At 52.0% G+C, this 18,953-nt stretch overlaps 1 protein-coding gene across 1 annotated transcript in view; it reads left to right on the top strand.

The window, feature by feature from the left end:
* The window catches only part of LOC121278170 (serum response factor-like), a 78,539-nt gene that overhangs the window by 12,697 nt on the left and 46,889 nt on the right, over positions 1 to 18,953 (top strand). Inside the window, exon 2 of the mRNA XM_041188319.1 lies at positions 14,412 to 14,558. Coding sequence (XP_041044253.1) covers positions 14,420 to 14,558 — 139 coding nt within the window. The 5' untranslated portion in view covers positions 14,412 to 14,419. The remainder of the gene's footprint in view (positions 1 to 14,411; positions 14,559 to 18,953) is intronic.

Here is an 18,953-nt window from a genome sequence, read left to right as displayed (position 1 = left end):
GAGAGTCCCAGCTCTCCATGCTCCTTCCCAGCACAGATACAGGGAGTGTGAATATAGAGAGAGAGTCCCAGCTCTCCATGCTCCTTCCCAGCACAGATACAGGGAGTGTGAATATAGAGAGAGTCCCAGCTCTCCATGCTCCTTCCCAGCACAGATACAGGGAGTGTGAATATAGAGAGAGAGTCCCAGCTCTCCATGCTCCTTCCCCAGCACAGATACAGGGAATGTGAATATAGAGAGAGAGTGCCAGCTCTCCATGCTCCTTCCCAGCACAGATACAGGGAGTGTGAATATAGAGAGAGTCCCAGCTCTCCATGCTCCTTCCCCAGCACAGATACAGGGAGTGTGAATATAGAGAGAGTCCCAGCTCTCCATGCTCCATCCCAGCACAGATACAGGGAATGTGAATATAGAGAGAGAGAGTCCCAGCTCTCCATGCTCCTTCTCCAGCACAGATACAGGGAATGTGAATATAGAGAGAGAGAGTCCCAGCTCTCCATGCTCCTTCCCCAGCACAGATACAGGGAATGTGAATATAGAGAGAGAGAGTCCCAGCTCTCCATGCTCCTTCCCAGCACAGATACAGGGAATGTGAATATAGAGAGAGAGAGTCCCAGCTCTCCATGCTCCTTCCCAGCACAGATACAGGGAGTGTGAATAGAGAGAGAGAGTCCCAGCTCTCCATGCTCCTTCCCCAGCACAGATACAGGGAGTGTGAATAGAGAGAGAGTCCCAGCTCTCCATGCTCCTTCCCCAGCACAGATACAGGGAGTGTGAATATAGAGAGAGTCCCAGCTCTCCATGCTCCATCCCAGCACAGATACAGGGAATGTGAATATAGAGAGAGTCCCAGCTCTCCATGCTCCTTCCCAGCACAGATACAGGGAATGTGAATATAGAGAGAGTCCCAGCTCTCCATGCTCCATCCCAGCACAGATACAGGGAATGTGAATATAGAGAGAGAGAGTCCCAGCTCTCCATGCTCCTTCCCCAGCACAGATACAGGGAATGTGAATATAGAGAGAGTCCCAGCTCTCCATGCTCCTTCCCAGCACAGATACAGGGAATGTGAATATAGAGAGAGTCCCAGCTCTCCATGCTCCATCCCAGCACAGATACAGGGAATGTGAATATAGAGAGAGAGAGTCCCAGCTCTCCATGCTCCTTCCCAGCACAGATACAGGGAATGTGAATATAGAGAGAGAGAGTCCCAGCTCTCCATGCTCCTTCCCCAGCACAGATACAGGGAGTGTGAATAGAGAGAGAGTCCCAGCTCTCCATGCTCCTTCCCCAGCACAGATACAGGGAATGTGAATATAGAGAGAGAGTCCCAGCTCTCCATGCTCCTTCCCCAGCACAGATACAGGGAGTGTGAATATAGAGAGAGTCCCAGCTCTCCATGCTCCTTCCCCAGCACAGATACAGGGAATGTGAATATAGAGAGAGAGAGTCCCAGCTCTCCATGCTCCATCCCAGCACAGATACAGGGAATGTGAATATAGAGAGAGAGTCCCAGCTCTCCATGCTCCTTCCCCAGCACAGATACAGGGAATGTGAATATAGAGAGAGAGAGTCCCAGCTCTCCATGCTCCATCCCAGCACAGATACAGGGAATGTGAATATAGAGAGAGAGAGTCCCAGCTCTCCATGCTCCTTCCCCAGCACAGATACAGGGAGTGTGAATAGAGAGAGAGAGTCCCAGCTCTCCATGCTCCTTCCCCAGCACAGATACAGGGAGTGTGAATATAGAGAGAGAGAGTCCCAGCTCTCCATGCTCCTTCCCAGCACAGATACAGGGAATGTGAATATAGAGAGAGAGAGTCCCAGCTCTCCATGCTCCTTCCCCAGCACAGATACAGGGAATGTGAATATAGAGAGAGTCCCAGCTCTCCATGCTCCTTCCCCAGCACAGATACAGGGAATGTGAATATAGAGAGAGAGAGTCCCAGCTCTCCATGCTCCATCCCAGCACAGATACAGGGAGTGTGAATATAGAGAGAGTCCCAGCTCTCCATGCTCCTTCCCCAGCACAGATACAGGGAATGTGAATAGAGAGAGAGTCCCAGCTCTCCATGCTCCTTCCCCAGCACAGATACAGGGAACATGAATATAGAGAGAGAGTCCCAGCTCTCCATGCTCCTTCCCCAGCACAGATACAGGGAATGTGAATATAGAGAGAGTCCCAGCTCTCCATGCTCCTTCCCAGCACAGATACAGGGAGTGTGAATATAGAGAGAGAGTCCCAGCTCTCCATGCTCCTTCCCAGCACAGATACAGGGAATGTGAATAGAGAGAGAGTTCCAGCTCTCCATGCTCCATCCCAGCACAGATACAGGGAGTGTGAATATAGAGAGAGTCCCAGCTCTCCATGCTCCTTCCCCAGCACAGATACAGGGAATGTGAATATAGAGAGAGAGTCCCAGCTCTCCATGCTCCTTCCGCAGCACAGATATAGGGAATGTGAATATAGAGAGAGAGTCCCAGCTCTCCATGCTCCTTCCCAGCACAGATACAGGGAATGTGAATATAGAGAGAGAGAGTCCCAGCTCTCCATGCTCCTTCCCCAGCACAGATACAGGGAATGTGAATAGAGAGAGAGTCCCAGCTCTCCATGCTCCTTCCCCAGCACAGATACAGGGAGTGTGAATAGAGAGAGAGTCCCAGCTCTCCATGCTCCTTCCCCAGCACAGATACAGGGAATGTGAATATAGAGAGAGTCCCAGCTCTCCATGCTCCTTCCCAGCACAGATACAGGGAATGTGAATATAGAGAGAGTCCCAGCTCTCCATGCTCCATCCCAGCACAGATACAGGGAGTGTGAATATAGAGAGAGTCCCAGCTCTCCATGCTCCTTCCCCAGCACAGATACAGGGAATGTGAATAGAGAGAGAGTCCCAGCTCTCCATGCTCCTTCCCCAGCACAGATACAGGGAATGTGAATATAGAGAGAGTCCCAGCTCTCCATGCTCCTTCCCAGCACAGATACAGGGAGTGTGAATATAGAGAGAGAGTCCCAGCTCTCCATGCTCCTTCCCAGCACAGATACAGGGAGTGTGAATATAGAGAGAGAGTCCCAGCTCTCCATGCTCCTTCCCAGCACAGATACAGGGAGTGTGAATATAGAGAGAGTCCCAGCTCTCCATGCTCCTTCCCAGCACAGATACAGGGAGTGTGAATATAGAGAGAGAGTCCCAGCTCTCCATGCTCCTTCCCCAGCACAGATACAGGGAATGTGAATATAGAGAGAGAGTGCCAGCTCTCCATGCTCCTTCCCAGCACAGATACAGGGAGTGTGAATATAGAGAGAGTCCCAGCTCTCCATGCTCCTTCCCCAGCACAGATACAGGGAGTGTGAATATAGAGAGAGTCCCAGCTCTCCATGCTCCATCCCCAGCACAGATACAGGGAATGTGAATATAGAGAGAGAGTCCCAGCTCTCCATGCTCCATCCCAGCACAGATACAGGGAATGTGAATATAGAGAGAGAGAGTCCCAGCTCTCCATGCTCCTTCTCCAGCACAGATACAGGGAATGTGAATATAGAGAGAGAGTCCCAGCTCTCCATGCTCCATCCCAGCACAGATACAGGGAATGTGAATATAGAGAGAGAGAGTCCCAGCTCTCCATGCTCCTTCCCCAGCACAGATACAGGGAATGTGAATATAGAGAGAGAGAGTCCCAGCTCTCCATGCTCCTTCCCAGCACAGATACAGGGAGTGTGAATAGAGAGAGAGAGTCCCAGCTCTCCATGCTCCTTCCCCAGCACAGATACAGGGAGTGTGAATAGAGAGAGAGTCCCAGCTCTCCATGCTCCTTCCCCAGCACAGATACAGGGAGTGTGAATATAGAGAGAGTCCCAGCTCTCCATGCTCCATCCCAGCACAGATACAGGGAATGTGAATATAGAGAGAGTCCCAGCTCTCCATGCTCCTTCCCCAGCACAGATACAGGGAATGTGAATATAGAGAGAGTCCCAGCTCTCCATGCTCCTTCCCCAGCACAGATACAGGGAATGTGAATATAGAGAGAGAGAGTCCCAGCTCTCCATGCTCCTTCCCCAGCACAGATACAGGGAATGTGAATATAGAGAGAGTCCCAGCTCTCCATGCTCCTTCCCCAGCACAGATACAGGGAATGTGAATATAGAGAGAGTCCCAGCTCTCCATGCTCCATCCCAGCACAGATACAGGGAATGTGAATATAGAGAGAGAGAGTCCCAGCTCTCCATGCTCCTTCCCCAGCACAGATACAGGGAATGTGAATATAGAGAGAGTCCCAGCTCTCCATGCTCCTTCCCCAGCACGATACAGGGAATGTGAATATAGAGAGAGAGTCCCAGCTCTCCATGCTCCTTCCCCAGCACAGATACAGGGAGTGTGAATATAGAGAGAGAATCCCAGCTCTCCATGCTCCATCCCAGCACAGATACAGGGAATGTGAATATAGAGAGAGTCCCAGCTCTCCATGCTCCTTCCCCAGCACAGATACAGGGAACATGAATATAGAGAGAGAGTCCCAGCTCTCCATGCTCCTTCCCCAGCACAGATACAGGGAGTGTGAATATAGAGAGAGAATCCCAGCTCTCCATGCTCCATCCCAGCACAGATACAGGGAATGTGAATATAGAGAGAGTCCCAGCTCTCCATGCTCCTTCCCCAGCACAGATACAGGGAACATGAATATAGAGAGAGAGTCCCAGCTCTCCATGCTCCTTCCCCAGCACAGATACAGGGAATGTGAATATAGAGAGAATCCCAGCTCTCCATGCTCCTTCCCAGCACAGATACAGGGAATGTGAATAGAGAGAGAGTCGCAGCTCTCCATGCTCCTTCCCTAGCACAGATACAGGGAATGTGAATATGTCCTCCAAAGCCCCTCCTGTATCAGGCGTTGCTGGTGTATTGAAAGGAATGAAATGAGGCAAATTGTGAAGTTTTGAAAAGGTCTCCAAACCCGGGTGGACATATTCCGTTGGCCATCCCTCAAATTTTGTTGTTCCTCAGCTGCAGAAAGTTCCAGGCCTAGGAGACTGTCGCCAGCAATGCTCATCTCCCAGGCCTGGCTCGTCTAATACTGGCAGAGGAACCAACCCGTAGAAGGGGGAGTGGGGATTGTGGGGGCGTTGGGGAGAGGACCAATGCACTGGACACCCCTGAGTTACAGCTGATAGAGCCATGCTGAAGCAGTCCACTCCCACACAACTCATCACTGTTCCGGAAACTTAATCTCCCTGCCCATGCAGAGCCTTCTCTCAAACTGCTGCTATCTAAAAACATTGCAAACAAAACTTGAGGGTGCCCAAGGATTTGAAGAAAGGTGAATTGTTGTGCCAGCTTTTAGAGGTTCCAAAAGTGCTTCTTGGTGAAGCGGGGGTGTGGGCAGAGCGGGGGTAGGGCCAGTTTGGAATTGCCAGCAGTGTGGGAAACAGAGTGCTGCACTGTATTGTTGAGTTTGTTTCTTGTGACCTGCCTCTGCTGCCTTACCTTTACTAGGGTACACATTTTATTATTATTCTTTCATGGGATGTGGGCATCACTGGCTGAGCCAACATTGATTGTCCTTGACCATAAGACATAGGAGCAGAAATTAGGCCATTCGGCCCATCGAGTCTGCTCCACCATTCAATCATGGCTGATAAGTTTCTCAGCCCCATTCTCCCGTCTTCTCCCTGTAACCTTTGATCTCCTTACCAATCAAGAACCTATCTATCTCGGTCTTAAATACGCAAGGTGAGAAGGTGATGGTGAGCTGCTTTCTTGAACCGCTGCAGTCCATGTGGTGTAGGTACACCCATAGTGCTGTTAAGGAGGGAGTTCCTGGATTTTGACCCAGTGACAGTGAAGGAACAGTGATATATTTCCAAGTCAGGGTGGTGGGTGGCTTGGAGGGGAACTTGCAGATGGTGGATGTGGTGCCAATAAATCAGGCTTCTTTATCCTGGATGGTGTTAAACTTCCTGAGTGTTGTGGAAGCTGCACTCATCCAGGCAAATGGGGAGTACCCCATCACACTCCTGACTTGTACCTTGTAGATGGTGGACAGGCTTTGCGGAGTTAGGAGGTGAGTTACGCACCAAAGGATTCCTAGCCTCTGGCCTGCTCCTGTAGCCACAGTATTTATATGGCTTGTCCAGTTTAGTTTCTTGTCAATGGTAACCCCTAGTGGGGGATAGTGGGGGATTCAGTGATGGTAATGCCAATGAACATCAAGGGGTGCTGATTGGATTCTCTCTTGTTGGAGATGGTCATTGCCTGACACTTGTGTGGTGCAAATGTTACTTGCCACTTCCAGCCCAAGCCTGGATATTGTCCAGGTCTTGCTGCATATGGACATGGGCTGCTTCAGTATCTGAGGATTCGTGAATGATACTGAACGTTGTGCAATCATCAGTGAATTTCTGTCCTGGTTATTGCTGGACAGCTAGTGAGAGCACTGTCACCCCTCCAACAGATCCATCCCCTGTACTGCTGGTCATCTTTGGACCCACCATCATGCTGCCAAACTCCTCTCCTTCCCTTATAAACCCAATAAGAAAAGCATATAATTGTGCAAAGAAAGGTGGAAGGTCAGAGGATTGGACAGAATTTAAGGAACAGCAAAGAATGACTAGAAGACTAATAAGGAGTGAAAAATTAGAGTTTTTATTATTCATTCATGGGATTTGGGCTTCGATGGCTGGTTCAGCATTTATTACCCATCCCGAATGTTCTTGAGTAGGTGGTGGTGAGCTGCCCATGTTTGACCTGATGCCATAAGATATCGAGGGCTCCCAGGGCAACTCCTTTCCTACAGTATACACTGTGCCGCCACATCTGCTGGGTCTGTCCTGCCGGTGGGACAGGACATACCCAGGGATGGTGATGGTGGAGTCTGGGACATTATCTGTAAGCTATGATTCCATGAGGATGGCTATGTCAGGCTGTTGCTTGACTAGCCTGTGAGGCAGCTCTCCCAATCATGACACAAGCCAACAGATGTTAGTAAGGAGGACTTTGCAGGGTCGACAGGGCTGAGTTTGTTGTCGTTTCTAGCACCTAGGTCGATGCCGGGTAGTCCGTCCAGTTTCATTCCTTTTTTGAGACTTTGTAGCAGTTTGATACAACTGAGTGGCTTGCTAGGCTATTTTAGAGGGCATTTAAGAGTCAACCACATTGCTGCAGGTCTGGAGTCACATGTAGGCCAGACCAGGTAAGGACGGCAGATTTCCTTCCCTAAAGGACATTAGGGAACCAGATGGGTTTTTACAGCAATTGACAATGGTTTCATAACAAAAACAGAATTACCTGGAAAAACTCAGCAGGTCTGGCAGCATCGGCGGAGAAGAAAAGAGTTGACGTTTCGAGTCCTCATGACCCTTCAAAAGAACAGAACAATGGTTTCATGGTCATCATTAGACTTTTAACTCCAGATTATTTTTATTGAATTCAGATTCCACCATGATTATGAGAGAAAGCCAGCCAGAAATATAATAACAGATAGTAAGAGTTTTATATTTAAAAGAGAGAGTTAACAAAGTGAGTGTTGGTCCTATAGAAAGTGAGTCTGGAGAATTGATAATGGGAAAACAAGGCGATGGTAGAAGAATTGAACAGGTATTTTGCATCAGTTTTCACTATAGAAGATATATGTAACATCCCAGAAACAGCTATAAACCAGGAAATAGAAGTGGGGAAGGAAGTCAGGAAAATTGCAGCCACCAGAGGAGTGGTACTGAGCTGCGAGCCGACAAGAGCCTGGATCCTGATGGACTTCATCCGAGGGTCTTAAAAGAAGTGTCTAGTGAGATAGTTGATGCATTGGTTTTAATTTTCCAACATTCCCTAGGTTCGGGGAAGGTCCCATTAGATTGGAAGATATAAAATGTAACTCCATTATTCAAAAAGGGAGGGAGACTGAAAGAGGGAAACTACAGACCAGTTAGCTTAACATCTGTTGTATGAAAAACATTAGAAGCTATTATTAAAGACATTATAGCAGGGCACTTAGAAAAATTCACGGCAATCAGGCAGAGTCAACATGGTTTTGTGAAAAGGAAATCGTATTTAACCAATTTATTGGAGTTCTTTGAGGAAGTAACATGTGCTGTGGATAAAGGGGAACCGGTGGATGTGCTGTACTTAGATTTCCAGAAGGTATTTGATAAAGTGCCACATCAAAGCTTATTGTGGAAAATAAAAGCTCATGGTGTTGGGGGTAACATAATGACATGGGTAGAAGATTGGCTGGCTAACAGGAAGCAGAGAGTAGGCATAAATGGGTCTTTTTCAGGTTGGCAGGGTGTAACGAGTAGCATGCCATGGGTCAATGCTGGGACCTCAACTGTTTACAATTTGTATAAATGACTTGAATGAAGGGATTGAATGGATGGCTGCCAAATTTCCTGGTGACTCAAAACTAGGTAGGAAAGTAAGTTGTGAAGAGGATATAAGGAGGCTATAAACAGATATAGATAGGTTAAGTGAGTGGGCAAAACTCTGGTAGATGGTGTATGTGGGAAAATGTGAAATTGTCCATTTTGGTAGGAAGAATAAAAGTGAAGCATATTATCTAAATGGTGAGAGATTATAGAGCTCTAAGGTGCAGAGGGATCTGGGTGTCCTAGTGCATGAGTCACAAAAGGCTAATATGCAGGTACTGTAAGTAATTAGGAAAGCTAATGGAATGTTATCACAGTGGAATTGAATACAAAAGTAGGGAGTTTGTTTCAGATATACAGAGCACTGGTGAAACCACATTTGGGGCACTGTACAGTATTGGTCTCCTTATTGAAGGAAGGATGTAAATGCATTGGGAAGCAGTTCAGAGAAGATTTACCAGAGTAATACCTGGAATGGGTGGGTTGCCTTATGAGGAAAGGTTGGATAGACCAGGCTTGTATCCACTGGAGTTTAGAAGTATAAGAGGCGACTTGATTGAAACATGTAAGATCCTGAGGGGTCTTGACAGGGTGGATGTGGAGAGGATGTTTCCTCTTGTGGGAGAACCTAGAACTAGGGGTCACTAGAGATGAGACAAAATGTTTTCACTCAGAGGATCATGAGTCTTTGGAACTTGCTTCCTGAAAGGGCGGTGGAAGCAGAGTCTTTGAATATTTTTAAGGCAAAGCTGGATAAATTTTTGGTAAGCAAGGGGGTGATAGGTTATAGGGGGTGGGTGGGATACAGATTTCAGGTCACTATCAGATCGGCCATGATCTTATTAAATGGTGGAGCAGGCTCAAGGGGCTGAATGGCCTCCTCCTCTGTGTTCATATGTTTAGCGAGCTTTCATGGTAAAGAAAAGAACCAATTTGCATTTCTGAAGCACCTTTCACATTCTCAGGACTTCTAGGCTTGGTTCGCAACCGGTGAAGTATTTTTGAAATGTAATCACTGGAGCGTTAGCTTGGTGGTTCTTTTACTGATTTACTGTGTTAATGATGCAACGTTATTGCAAGGGTGCCAAGGTCAATTACATCTGTTTAAATCAGCAATGACCAGGGGATTGAAGCAGAGATGTACTGGTTCACTTGTCTTGGTATGATACTAAACTGTCAGCACAAGAGGGTGTTTTCTTCTCTGGTGTAACAGGACACACTTCCCTTTAACCAATTACAATTATAGTGCTAACATTGTAGACTAGAGCCTCAGCTAAGGAGCACACATATGAACACAGCAATAACACAGTAACCCAGAGGCCTGACCTAATGATTCAGAGACATGAGTTCAAAGCTAGGGAAATTGAATTTCAATTAATTAAATTAGGAATAAAAAGCTATTCTCAGCAATGGTGACCATGAAACTACCACATTACTGTAAAAACCCACCTGGTTCACTAATGTCCTTTAGGGGAGGAAATCTGCTGTCCTTACCTGGTCTGGCCTACGTGTGACTCCAGACCCACAGCAACGTGGTTAAATGCTCTCTGAAATGGCCCAAGAAATTGCTACAACAAAGTTAAATTAAGATTAAAAACCAGATGAATCTTGCACTGACCGATGCACCAGTAATACAAGGGCATTCTGGCAATTTCCTCCTCGCTATCATCTGTGGGTTTGTGCCAAAATTGGGAGAGCTGTCCCACAGACTAGTCAAGCAACAGCCTGACAGTCACACTGACCGAATCATACTTTACAGCTCATGTCCCAGACTCCTCCATCACTACCCCAGACGTGACAGCAGCACAGTGGTATATAGTTGGGACAGAGCGACCCAAGAGTCCTCAAAATTGACAAGAAGTCTCATATCACGAAAAATGGGCAAGGAAACGTTCTACTGATTGCCACATACCACTTTCTATCAGCTGCTGAAATAGTACTTCACCATGTTGAACACCACTTGGAAGAAGCACTGAGTGTAGCAAGGGCACAGAATGTACTCAGGATGAGTAGCTGAGCACCTTGGAAACAGCAAAGGCACTGGACTACATTGTTAAAATTTTGCATTTCACAACTAGCCGTGCCCTCAGCCAAGCTGTTCCAATTTGTATGTTCTCATGTACAGTCAGTGCTATTGGCAGCACCTCATACTAAAGCAGTCCATGTCCAAATGCAGCAAGACCGGGATGACATTTAGGCTTGGGCTGCTGTATGGCCCGAATGTTACTTGCCACACACGTGTCAGGCAATGACCATCTCCAACAAGAGAGAACCTAACCATCTCCCCTTGACATTCAATGGCATTACCATTACTGAATCCCCCAATATCAACATCCTGGGGGTTACCATTGACCAGAAACTAAACTGGACTAGCCATATAAATACTGTGGCTACAAGAGCAGATCAGAGGGTGAGAATCCTGTGGAGAATAACTCACCTGACTCCCCAAAGCCTGTCCACCATCTACAAGGCACAAGTCAGTGTGATGGAATCTTGTCCAGTTGTCTGAATGCGTGCAGCTCTATCAATACTCAAGAAGTTGGACACTATTCAAGACAAAGCAGCACGCATGATTGGCACCCCATCCACCACCCTTAACATTCACTCCCTCCACCACCGACACACAGTGACAACAGTGTGTATACCTTCGACAAGATGCACTGCAGGAACTTGCCAAGCTTCCTTCAATAGCAACTTCCAAACCTGTGACCTCTACCACCAGGCAGTAGCGTAGTATTTTCACCAGACTAGTAATCCAGAGACCCAGGGTAATGCTCTGGGGACCCGGGTTCGATTCCCAGCACGGCAGATAGTGGAATTTGAATCCAATGACTATTGTTGATTGTCAGAAAATCCCATCTGGCTCAGTAATGCCCTTTAGGAAAGGGAATCTGCCATCCTTACCTGTTCAGGCCTATATGTGACTCCAGAACCACAGCAATGTTGACTCTTAACTGCCCTCAGAACTGGCCTAGCAAGCTGCTCAGTTGTATTAAACTGTTAAAAAAATCAATAAAAATGAATGAAACCGACAGACCGGCATTGACCTAGGCACCGGAAACCACAACAGCAAACACAGCCCTGTCACCCCTGCAAAGTCCTCCTTACTAACATCTGGGGGTTTGTGCCAAAATTGGGAGAGCTGTCTCGCAAACTAGTCAAGCAACAGCCTGACATTGTCTCTAATGTATGACTCCATGAGTATGACTATGTCCCAGACACTGCCATCCATAGGTATGTCCTGTCCCACCAGAGGACAGACCCAGCAGAGGTGGTTGGCACAGTGGTATACATTCAGGACGGAGTTGCCCTGGGACCCCTCAACATCGACTCCAGACCCCATGAAGTTTCATGGCATCAGATCAAACATGGGCAAGGAATCCTCCTGCTGGTTACCACGTACCGCCCTCCCTCAGCTCACGAATCAGTGCTCCTCCATGTTGAACACCACTTGGAGGAAACACTGAGGGTGGCAAGGGCACAGAATGTACTCTGTGTGGGGTACTTCAATGTCCATCACTCTCTGGCTCAGTAGTACCACTACTGACCGAGCTGGCAGAGCCCTAAATGACATAGCTGCTAGACTGGGTCTGCAGCAAGTGGTGAAGGAGCCAACAAGAGGGAAAAACATACTTGACCTCATCCTCACCAACCTGCATGCCACAGATGCATCTGTCCATGGCAATGTCGGTAGAAGTGACCAGCAGACAGTTGTGGAGAAGCCCGTTCTTCACATTGAGGATCCCCTTCATCGTGTTATGTGGCACTACCACTGTGCCGAATGGGATATATTTCAAACAAATCTAGCAACTCAAGACTGGGTATCCATGAGGTGCTGTGGGCCATCAGCAGCAGCAGAATTGTACTTGAACACAATCTGTAACCTCATGGTCCCGCATATCTCCCACTCTACCATTACCATCAAGCCAGGGGATCAACCCTTGTTCAATGAAGAGTGCAGGAGCAGCACCAGGCATACCTAAAAATGAGGTGTCAACCTGGTGAAGCTACAACACAGGACTACTTGCGTGCCAAACAACATAAGCAGCAAGTGATAGACAGAGCTATGCAATTCCATAACCAATGGATCAGATCTAAGCTCTGCAGTCCTGCCACAACTAGTTATGAATGGTGGTGGAAAAGTAAACAATGAACTGGAGGAAGAGGCTCCACAAATATCCCCATCCTCAATGATGGAGGAGCCCAGCACGTCAGTGCAAAAGATAAGGCTGAAGCATTTGCAATAATCTTCAGCCAGAAGTGCCCACTGAATGAACCATAATATTCCGGCAATAGTACTGAAGACTTATGCTCCAGAACTTGCCGTGCCCCTAGCCAAGCTGTTCCAGTACACCCACAACACTAGCATCTACCTGGCTATGTGGTAAATTACCCAGGTATGTTCTGTACATAAAAAGCAGGACAAATCCAACCTGGCCAATTACCCCCCCCCCCCCGTCAGTCTACTCTCCATTATCAGTAAAGTAGCATCAACAGTGCTATCAAGTGGTGCTTGCTTAGCAATAACCTGCTCACTGACGCCCAGTTTGGGTTCCACCAGGGCCACTCAGCTCCTGACCTCATTACAGCCTTGGTTCAAACATGGACAAAAGAGCTGAACTCCCGAGGTGAGGTGAGAGTGACTGCCCTTGACATCAAGGCCACATTTGACAGAGTGCGGCATCAAGGAGCCCTGGCAAAACTGGAGTCAATGGAAATCAGGGGTAAAACTCTTTGCTCGTTGGAGTCATACATAGCACAAAGGAAGATGGTTGTGGTTGTTGGAGGTTAGTCATCTCAGCTCCAGGACATCACTGCAGGAGTTCCTCAGGGTAGTGTCCTCAGCCCAACCATCTTCAGCTGCTTCATCAATGACCTTCCTTCCATCATAAGGTCAGAAGTGGGGATGTTGCTGATGATTGCACGATGTTCAGCACCATTCACAACTCCTCAGATACTGAAGCAGCCCATGTCCAAATGCAGCAAGACCTGGACAATATCCAGGCTTGGGCTGACAAGTGGCAACTAACATTCGCACCACAAGAGTATCAGGCAATGACCATCTCCAACAAGAGAGAACACAACCACTGCCCCTTGCCATTCAATGGCATTACGATTGATGAATCCCCCACTGTCAACATCCTGGGGGTTACCACTGATCAGAAACTGAACTGGACTAGCTATATAACACTGTGGCTACAAGAGCAGGTCAGAGGCTAGGAATCCTGCAGAGAGTAACTCAGCTCCTGACTTCCCAAAGCCTGTCCACCATCTACAAGGCCCAAGTCAGGAGTGTGATGGAATACTCCCCATTTGCCTGGATGAGTGCAGCTCCAACAAGTCTCAAAAGGTTTGACACCATCCAGGATAAAGCAGCCACTTGATTGACACCACATCCACTAACATTCATTCCCTTTAGTACTGATGCACTGCAGGAACTCATCAAGGCTCCTTCGGCAGCACCTTCCAAACTCACGACCACTGCAAGGACAGCAGACACATGGCTGCAGCATCACCTGGAAGTTCTCCTCAAAGTCACTCACCATCCTGACTTGGAAATATATCGCCGTTCCTTCACTGTCGCTGGGTCAAAATCCTGGCACTCTATTCCTAACAGCACGGTGGGTGTCACCACATGGACTGCCATTCAAGAAGGCAGCTCATCACCACCTCCTCAAGGGCAATTAGGGAACCCCTGTCAAACTGACTCACTCCCAGGGTGAACCCCCCCACCCCACTGCCCTGTTGATACTTAGTCGCTCCCAGGAACCCAGATGTTCTTTTGAAGAATGAATAATCACTGTTGTCTTTCCTGATCTCGAGTTCTTCCTTTACAAATATTGGCAGTTTGTAAGAACATGAACATTTCTCAGGGTGAGAGTAATTATGGTGTGGCGTTTTCCATCAAGGACCTCTTTTTGTGCAGCACCGGTTTTTGCAGCATATCTGAAAGATTTACAGAGGTGTCCAGGATGTGATCTCATTCCATGAATATCTGACCTTGTGTTTTGTCTGTTTCTCTCTCTCTCTCTCTTGGTTCTGTGTCTTTGATCAGGAGGTGCAATGGCCCAACAGGTTCCAGTGCAGACGATTCAGTTACACCAAACCTCGGGGCAGGTGAGCGTGCACCAGTCTACCCTACACACGGCAACTATCAGCGACAGCAACTCCGAGATTTCTCAGGCCTCAACCAGCGGAGCAAGTAAGGACTGCCCCGCCTCACCTAGTTCACATATTGTGCTTTCTAGGTCCCCCCTGGTCCCAGCCCCAGCCCCAGCCTCCCTCCCCTCGTCCTCTTCCCTGTCCTGTCCTGTCCTGTCCCAGTCCGTGTTTCTGTCCCTGTCAGTCCTGAGCCGTGGCACTGATTCAGGCTGGGATTGATTCCCAGTCATTGCAGCTCCTTCCATCGCAACCAAGACACTCAATCACCAATAACCCACAATTCAAGTGAAAATTAATCTCTCACCTCTCACCAGTGTAAACCTCTCCCTCAGTCCCCGCATACCCCTCTCCCTCGGTCCCCGCATACCCCTCTCCCTCGGTCCCCGCATACCCCTCTCCCTCGGTCCCCGCATACCCCTCTCCCTCGGTCACTCTGCTCCTCGCCCTCGGTCCCCGCTTACCCCTCTCCCTCGGTCACTCTGCTCCTCGCCCCGTGTACCCCTCTCCCTCGGTCACTCTGCTCCTCGCCCCGCGTACCCCTCTCCCTCGGTCACTCTGCTCCTCGCCCCGCGTACCCCTCTCCCTCGGTCACTCTGCTCCTCGCCCCGCGTACCCCTCTCCCTCGGTCACTCTGCTCCTCGCCCCGCGTACCCCTCTCCCTCGGTCACTCTGCTCTTCACCCCGCTTACACCTCTCTCTCGGTCACTCTGCTCCTCGCCCCGCTTACCCCTCTCCCTCGGTCACTCTGCTCCTCGCCCCGCGTACCCCTCTCCCTCGGTCACTCTGCTCCTCGCCCCGCATACCCCTCTCCCTCGGTCACTCTGCTCCTCGCCCCACATACCCCTCTCCCTCGGTCACTCTACTCCTCGCCCCACATACCCCTCTCCCTTGGTCACTCTGTCCCTCGCCCAGGGTCCCCGCATACCCCTATCCCTCGGTCACTCTGCTCCTCGCCCCGCTTACCCCTCTCCCTCGGTCACTCTGCTCCTCGCCCCGCTTACCCCTCTCCCTCGGTCACTCTGCTCCTCGCCCCGCTTACCCCTCTCCCTCGGTCACTCTGCTCCTCGCCCCGCTTACCCCTCTCCCTCGGTCACTCTGTTCCTCGCCCCACGTACCCCTCTCCCTCGGTCACTCTGCTCCTCGCCCCGCGTACCCCTTTCCCTCGGTCACTCTGCTCCTCTCCCTCGGTCCCCACGTACCCCTCTCCATCGGTCACTCTGCTCCTCGCCCCACATACCTCTCTCCCTCGGTCGCTCTACTCCTCGCCCCACATACCCCTCTCCCTCGGTCACTCTACTCCTCTCCCTGTTTACCACTCTCCCTCGGTCACTCTGCTCCTCGCCCCGCTTACCCCTCTCCCTCGGTCACTCTGATCCTCGCCCCGCTTACCCCTCTCCGTCGGTCACTCTGCTCCTCGCCCCGTGTACCCCTCTCCCTCGGTCACTCTGCTCCTTGCCCAGGGTCCCCGCATACCCCTCTCCCTCGGTCACTCTACTCCTCGCCCCGTGTACCCCTCTCCCTCGGTCACTCTGGCCCTCGCCCCACATACCCCTCTCCCTCGGTCACTCTACTCCTCGCCCCGTGTACCCCTCTCCCTCGGTCACTCTGCCTCTCGCCCCGCGTACCCCTCTCCCTCGATCACTCTGCCTCTCGCCCCACGTACCAATCTCCCTCGGTCACTCTGCTCCTCGCCCCGCTTACCCCTCTGCCTCGGTCACTCTTCCTCGCCTCACTTACCCCTCTCCCTCGGTCACTCTGCCTCTCGCCCCGTGTACCCCTCTCCCTCGGTCACTCTGCTCCTCGCCCCGCTTACCCCTCTCCCTCGGTCACTCTGCCTCTCACCCCACATACCCCTCTCCCTCGGTCACTTTGCCTCTCGCCCCGCTTACCCCTCTCCCTCAGTCACTCTGTTCCTCGCCCCACGTACCCTTATCCCTCGGTCACTCTGCTCCTCACCCCGCTTACCCCTCTCCCTCGGTCACTCTGCTCCTCACCCCGCTTACCCCTCTCCCTCAGTCACTCTGCTCCTCACCCCGCTTACCCCTCTCCGTCGGTCACTCTGCTCCTCACCCCGCTTACCCCTCTCCCTCGGTCACTCTGCTCCTCACCCCGCTTACCCCATCCCTCGGTCACTCTGCTCCTCGCCCCGCTTACCTCTCCCTCGGTCAATCTGCTCCTCGCCCCGCTTACCTCTCCCTCGGTCACTCTGCTCCTCGCCCCGCTTATCCCTCTCCCTCGGTCACTCTGCTCCTCGCCCCGCGTACCCCTTTCCCTCGGTCACTCTGCTCCTCGCCCCGCGTACCCCTTTCCCTCGGTCACTCTACTCCTCTCCCTCGGTCCCCGCGTACCCCTCTCCCTCGGTCACTCTGCTCCTTGCCCCACATACCTCTCTCCTTCGGTCACTCTACTCCTCGCCCCACATACCCCTCTCCCTCGGTCACTCTACTCCTCGCCCTGTTTACCACTCTCCCTCGGTCACTCTGCTCCTCGCCCCGCTTACCCCTCTCCCTCGGTCACTCTGATCCTCGCCCTGCTTACCCCTCTCCCTCGGTCACTCTGCTCCTCGCCCCGTGTACCCCTCTCCCTCGGTCACTCTGCTCCTCGCCCAGGGTCCCCGCATACCCCTCTCCCTCGGTCACTCTACTCCTCGCCCCGTGTACCCCTCTCCCTCGGTCAATCTGCTTCTCGCCCCGCGTACCCCTCTCCCTCGGTCCCCGTGTAGCCCTCTCCCTCGGTCACTCTACTCCTCGCCCCGCGGGTGCATCTCCGTCGGTCACTCTGCCTCTCGCCACGCGTACCCCTCTCCCTCGATCACTCTGCCTCTCGCCCCACGTACCAATCTCCCTCGGTCACTCTGCTCCTCGCCCCGCTTACCCCTCTCCCTCGGTCACTCTGTTCCTCGCCTCACTTACCCCTCTCCCTCGGTCACTCTGCCTCTCGCCCCGTGTACCCCTCTCCCTCGGTCACTCTGCTCCTCGCCCCGCTTACCCCTCTCCCTCGGTCACTCTGCCTCTCGCCCCACATACCCCTCTCCCTCGGTCACTTTGCCTCTCGCCCCGCTTACCCCTCTCCCTCAGTCACTCTGCTCCTCGCCCCACATACCCCTCTCCCTCGGTCACTCTGCCTCTCGCCCCACATACCCCTCTCCCTCAGTCACTCTGCTCCTCGCCCCGCTTACCCCTCTCCCTCGGTCACTCTGCCTCTCGCCCCGCGTACCCCTCTCCCTCGGTCACTCTGCTCCTCGCCCCGTGTACCCCTCTCCCTCGGTCACTCTGCTCCTCGCCCAGGGTCCCCGCATACCCCTCTCCCTCGGTCACTCTACTCCTCGCCCCGTGTACCCCTCTCCCTCGGTCAATCTGCTTCTCGCCCCGCGTACCCCTCTCCCTCGGTCCCCGTGTAGCCCTCTCCCTCGGTCACTCTACTCCTCGCCCCGCGGGTGCATCTCCGTCGGTCACTCTGCCTCTCGCCACGCGTACCCCTCTCCCTCGATCACTCTGCCTCTCGCCCCACGTACCAATCTCCCTCGGTCACTCTGCTCCTCGCCCCGCTTACCCCTCTCCCTCGGTCACTCTGTTCCTCGCCTCACTTACCCCTCTCCCTCGGTCACTCTGCCTCTCGCCCCGTGTACCCCTCTCCCTCGGTCACTCTGCTCCTCGCCCCGCTTACCCCTCTCCCTCGGTCACTCTGCCTCTCGCCCCACATACCCCTCTCCCTCGGTCACTTTGCCTCTCGCCCCGCTTACCCCTCTCCCTCAGTCACTCTGCTCCTCGCCCCACATACCCCTCTCCCTCGGTCACTCTGCCTCTCGCCCCACATACCCCTCTCCCTCAGTCACTCTGCTCCTCGCCCCGCTTACCCCTCTCCCTCGGTCACTCTGCCTCTCGCCCCGCGTACCCCTCTCCCTCGGTCACTCTGCTCCTCGCCCCGCTTACCCCTCTCCCTCGGTCACTCTGTTCCTCGCCTCACTTACCCCTCTCCCTCGGTCACTCTGCCTCTCGCCCCGTGTACCCCTCTCCCTCGGTCACTCTGCTCCTCGCCCCGCTTACCCCTCTCCCTCGGTCACTCTGCCTCTCGCCCCACATACCCCTCTCCCTCGGTCACTTTGCCTCTCGCCCCGCTTACCCCTCTCCCTCAGTCACTCTGCTCCTCGCCCCACATACCCCTCTCCCTCGGTCACTCTGCCTCTCGCCCCACATACCCCTCTCCCTCAGTCACTCTGCTCCTCGCCCCGCTTACCCCTCTCCCTCGGTCACTCTGCCTCTCGCCCCGCGTACCCCTCTCCCTCGGTCACTCTGCTCCTCGCCCCGTGTACCCCTCTCCCTCGGTCACTCTGCTCCTCGCCCAGGGTCCCCGCATACCCCTCTCCCTCGGTCACTCTACTCCTCGCCCCGTGTACCCCTCTCCCTCGGTCAATCTGCTTCTCGCCCCGCGTACC

The sequence above is a fragment of the Carcharodon carcharias genome, chromosome 5 (genome assembly GCF_017639515.1).
Source record: "Carcharodon carcharias isolate sCarCar2 chromosome 5, sCarCar2.pri, whole genome shotgun sequence".
Taxonomy (NCBI): Eukaryota; Metazoa; Chordata; class Chondrichthyes; order Lamniformes; family Lamnidae; genus Carcharodon; species Carcharodon carcharias.
The sequence above is the reverse complement of the archived record's forward strand: the minus strand, read 5'-3'. Positions and strand labels throughout refer to the sequence as shown.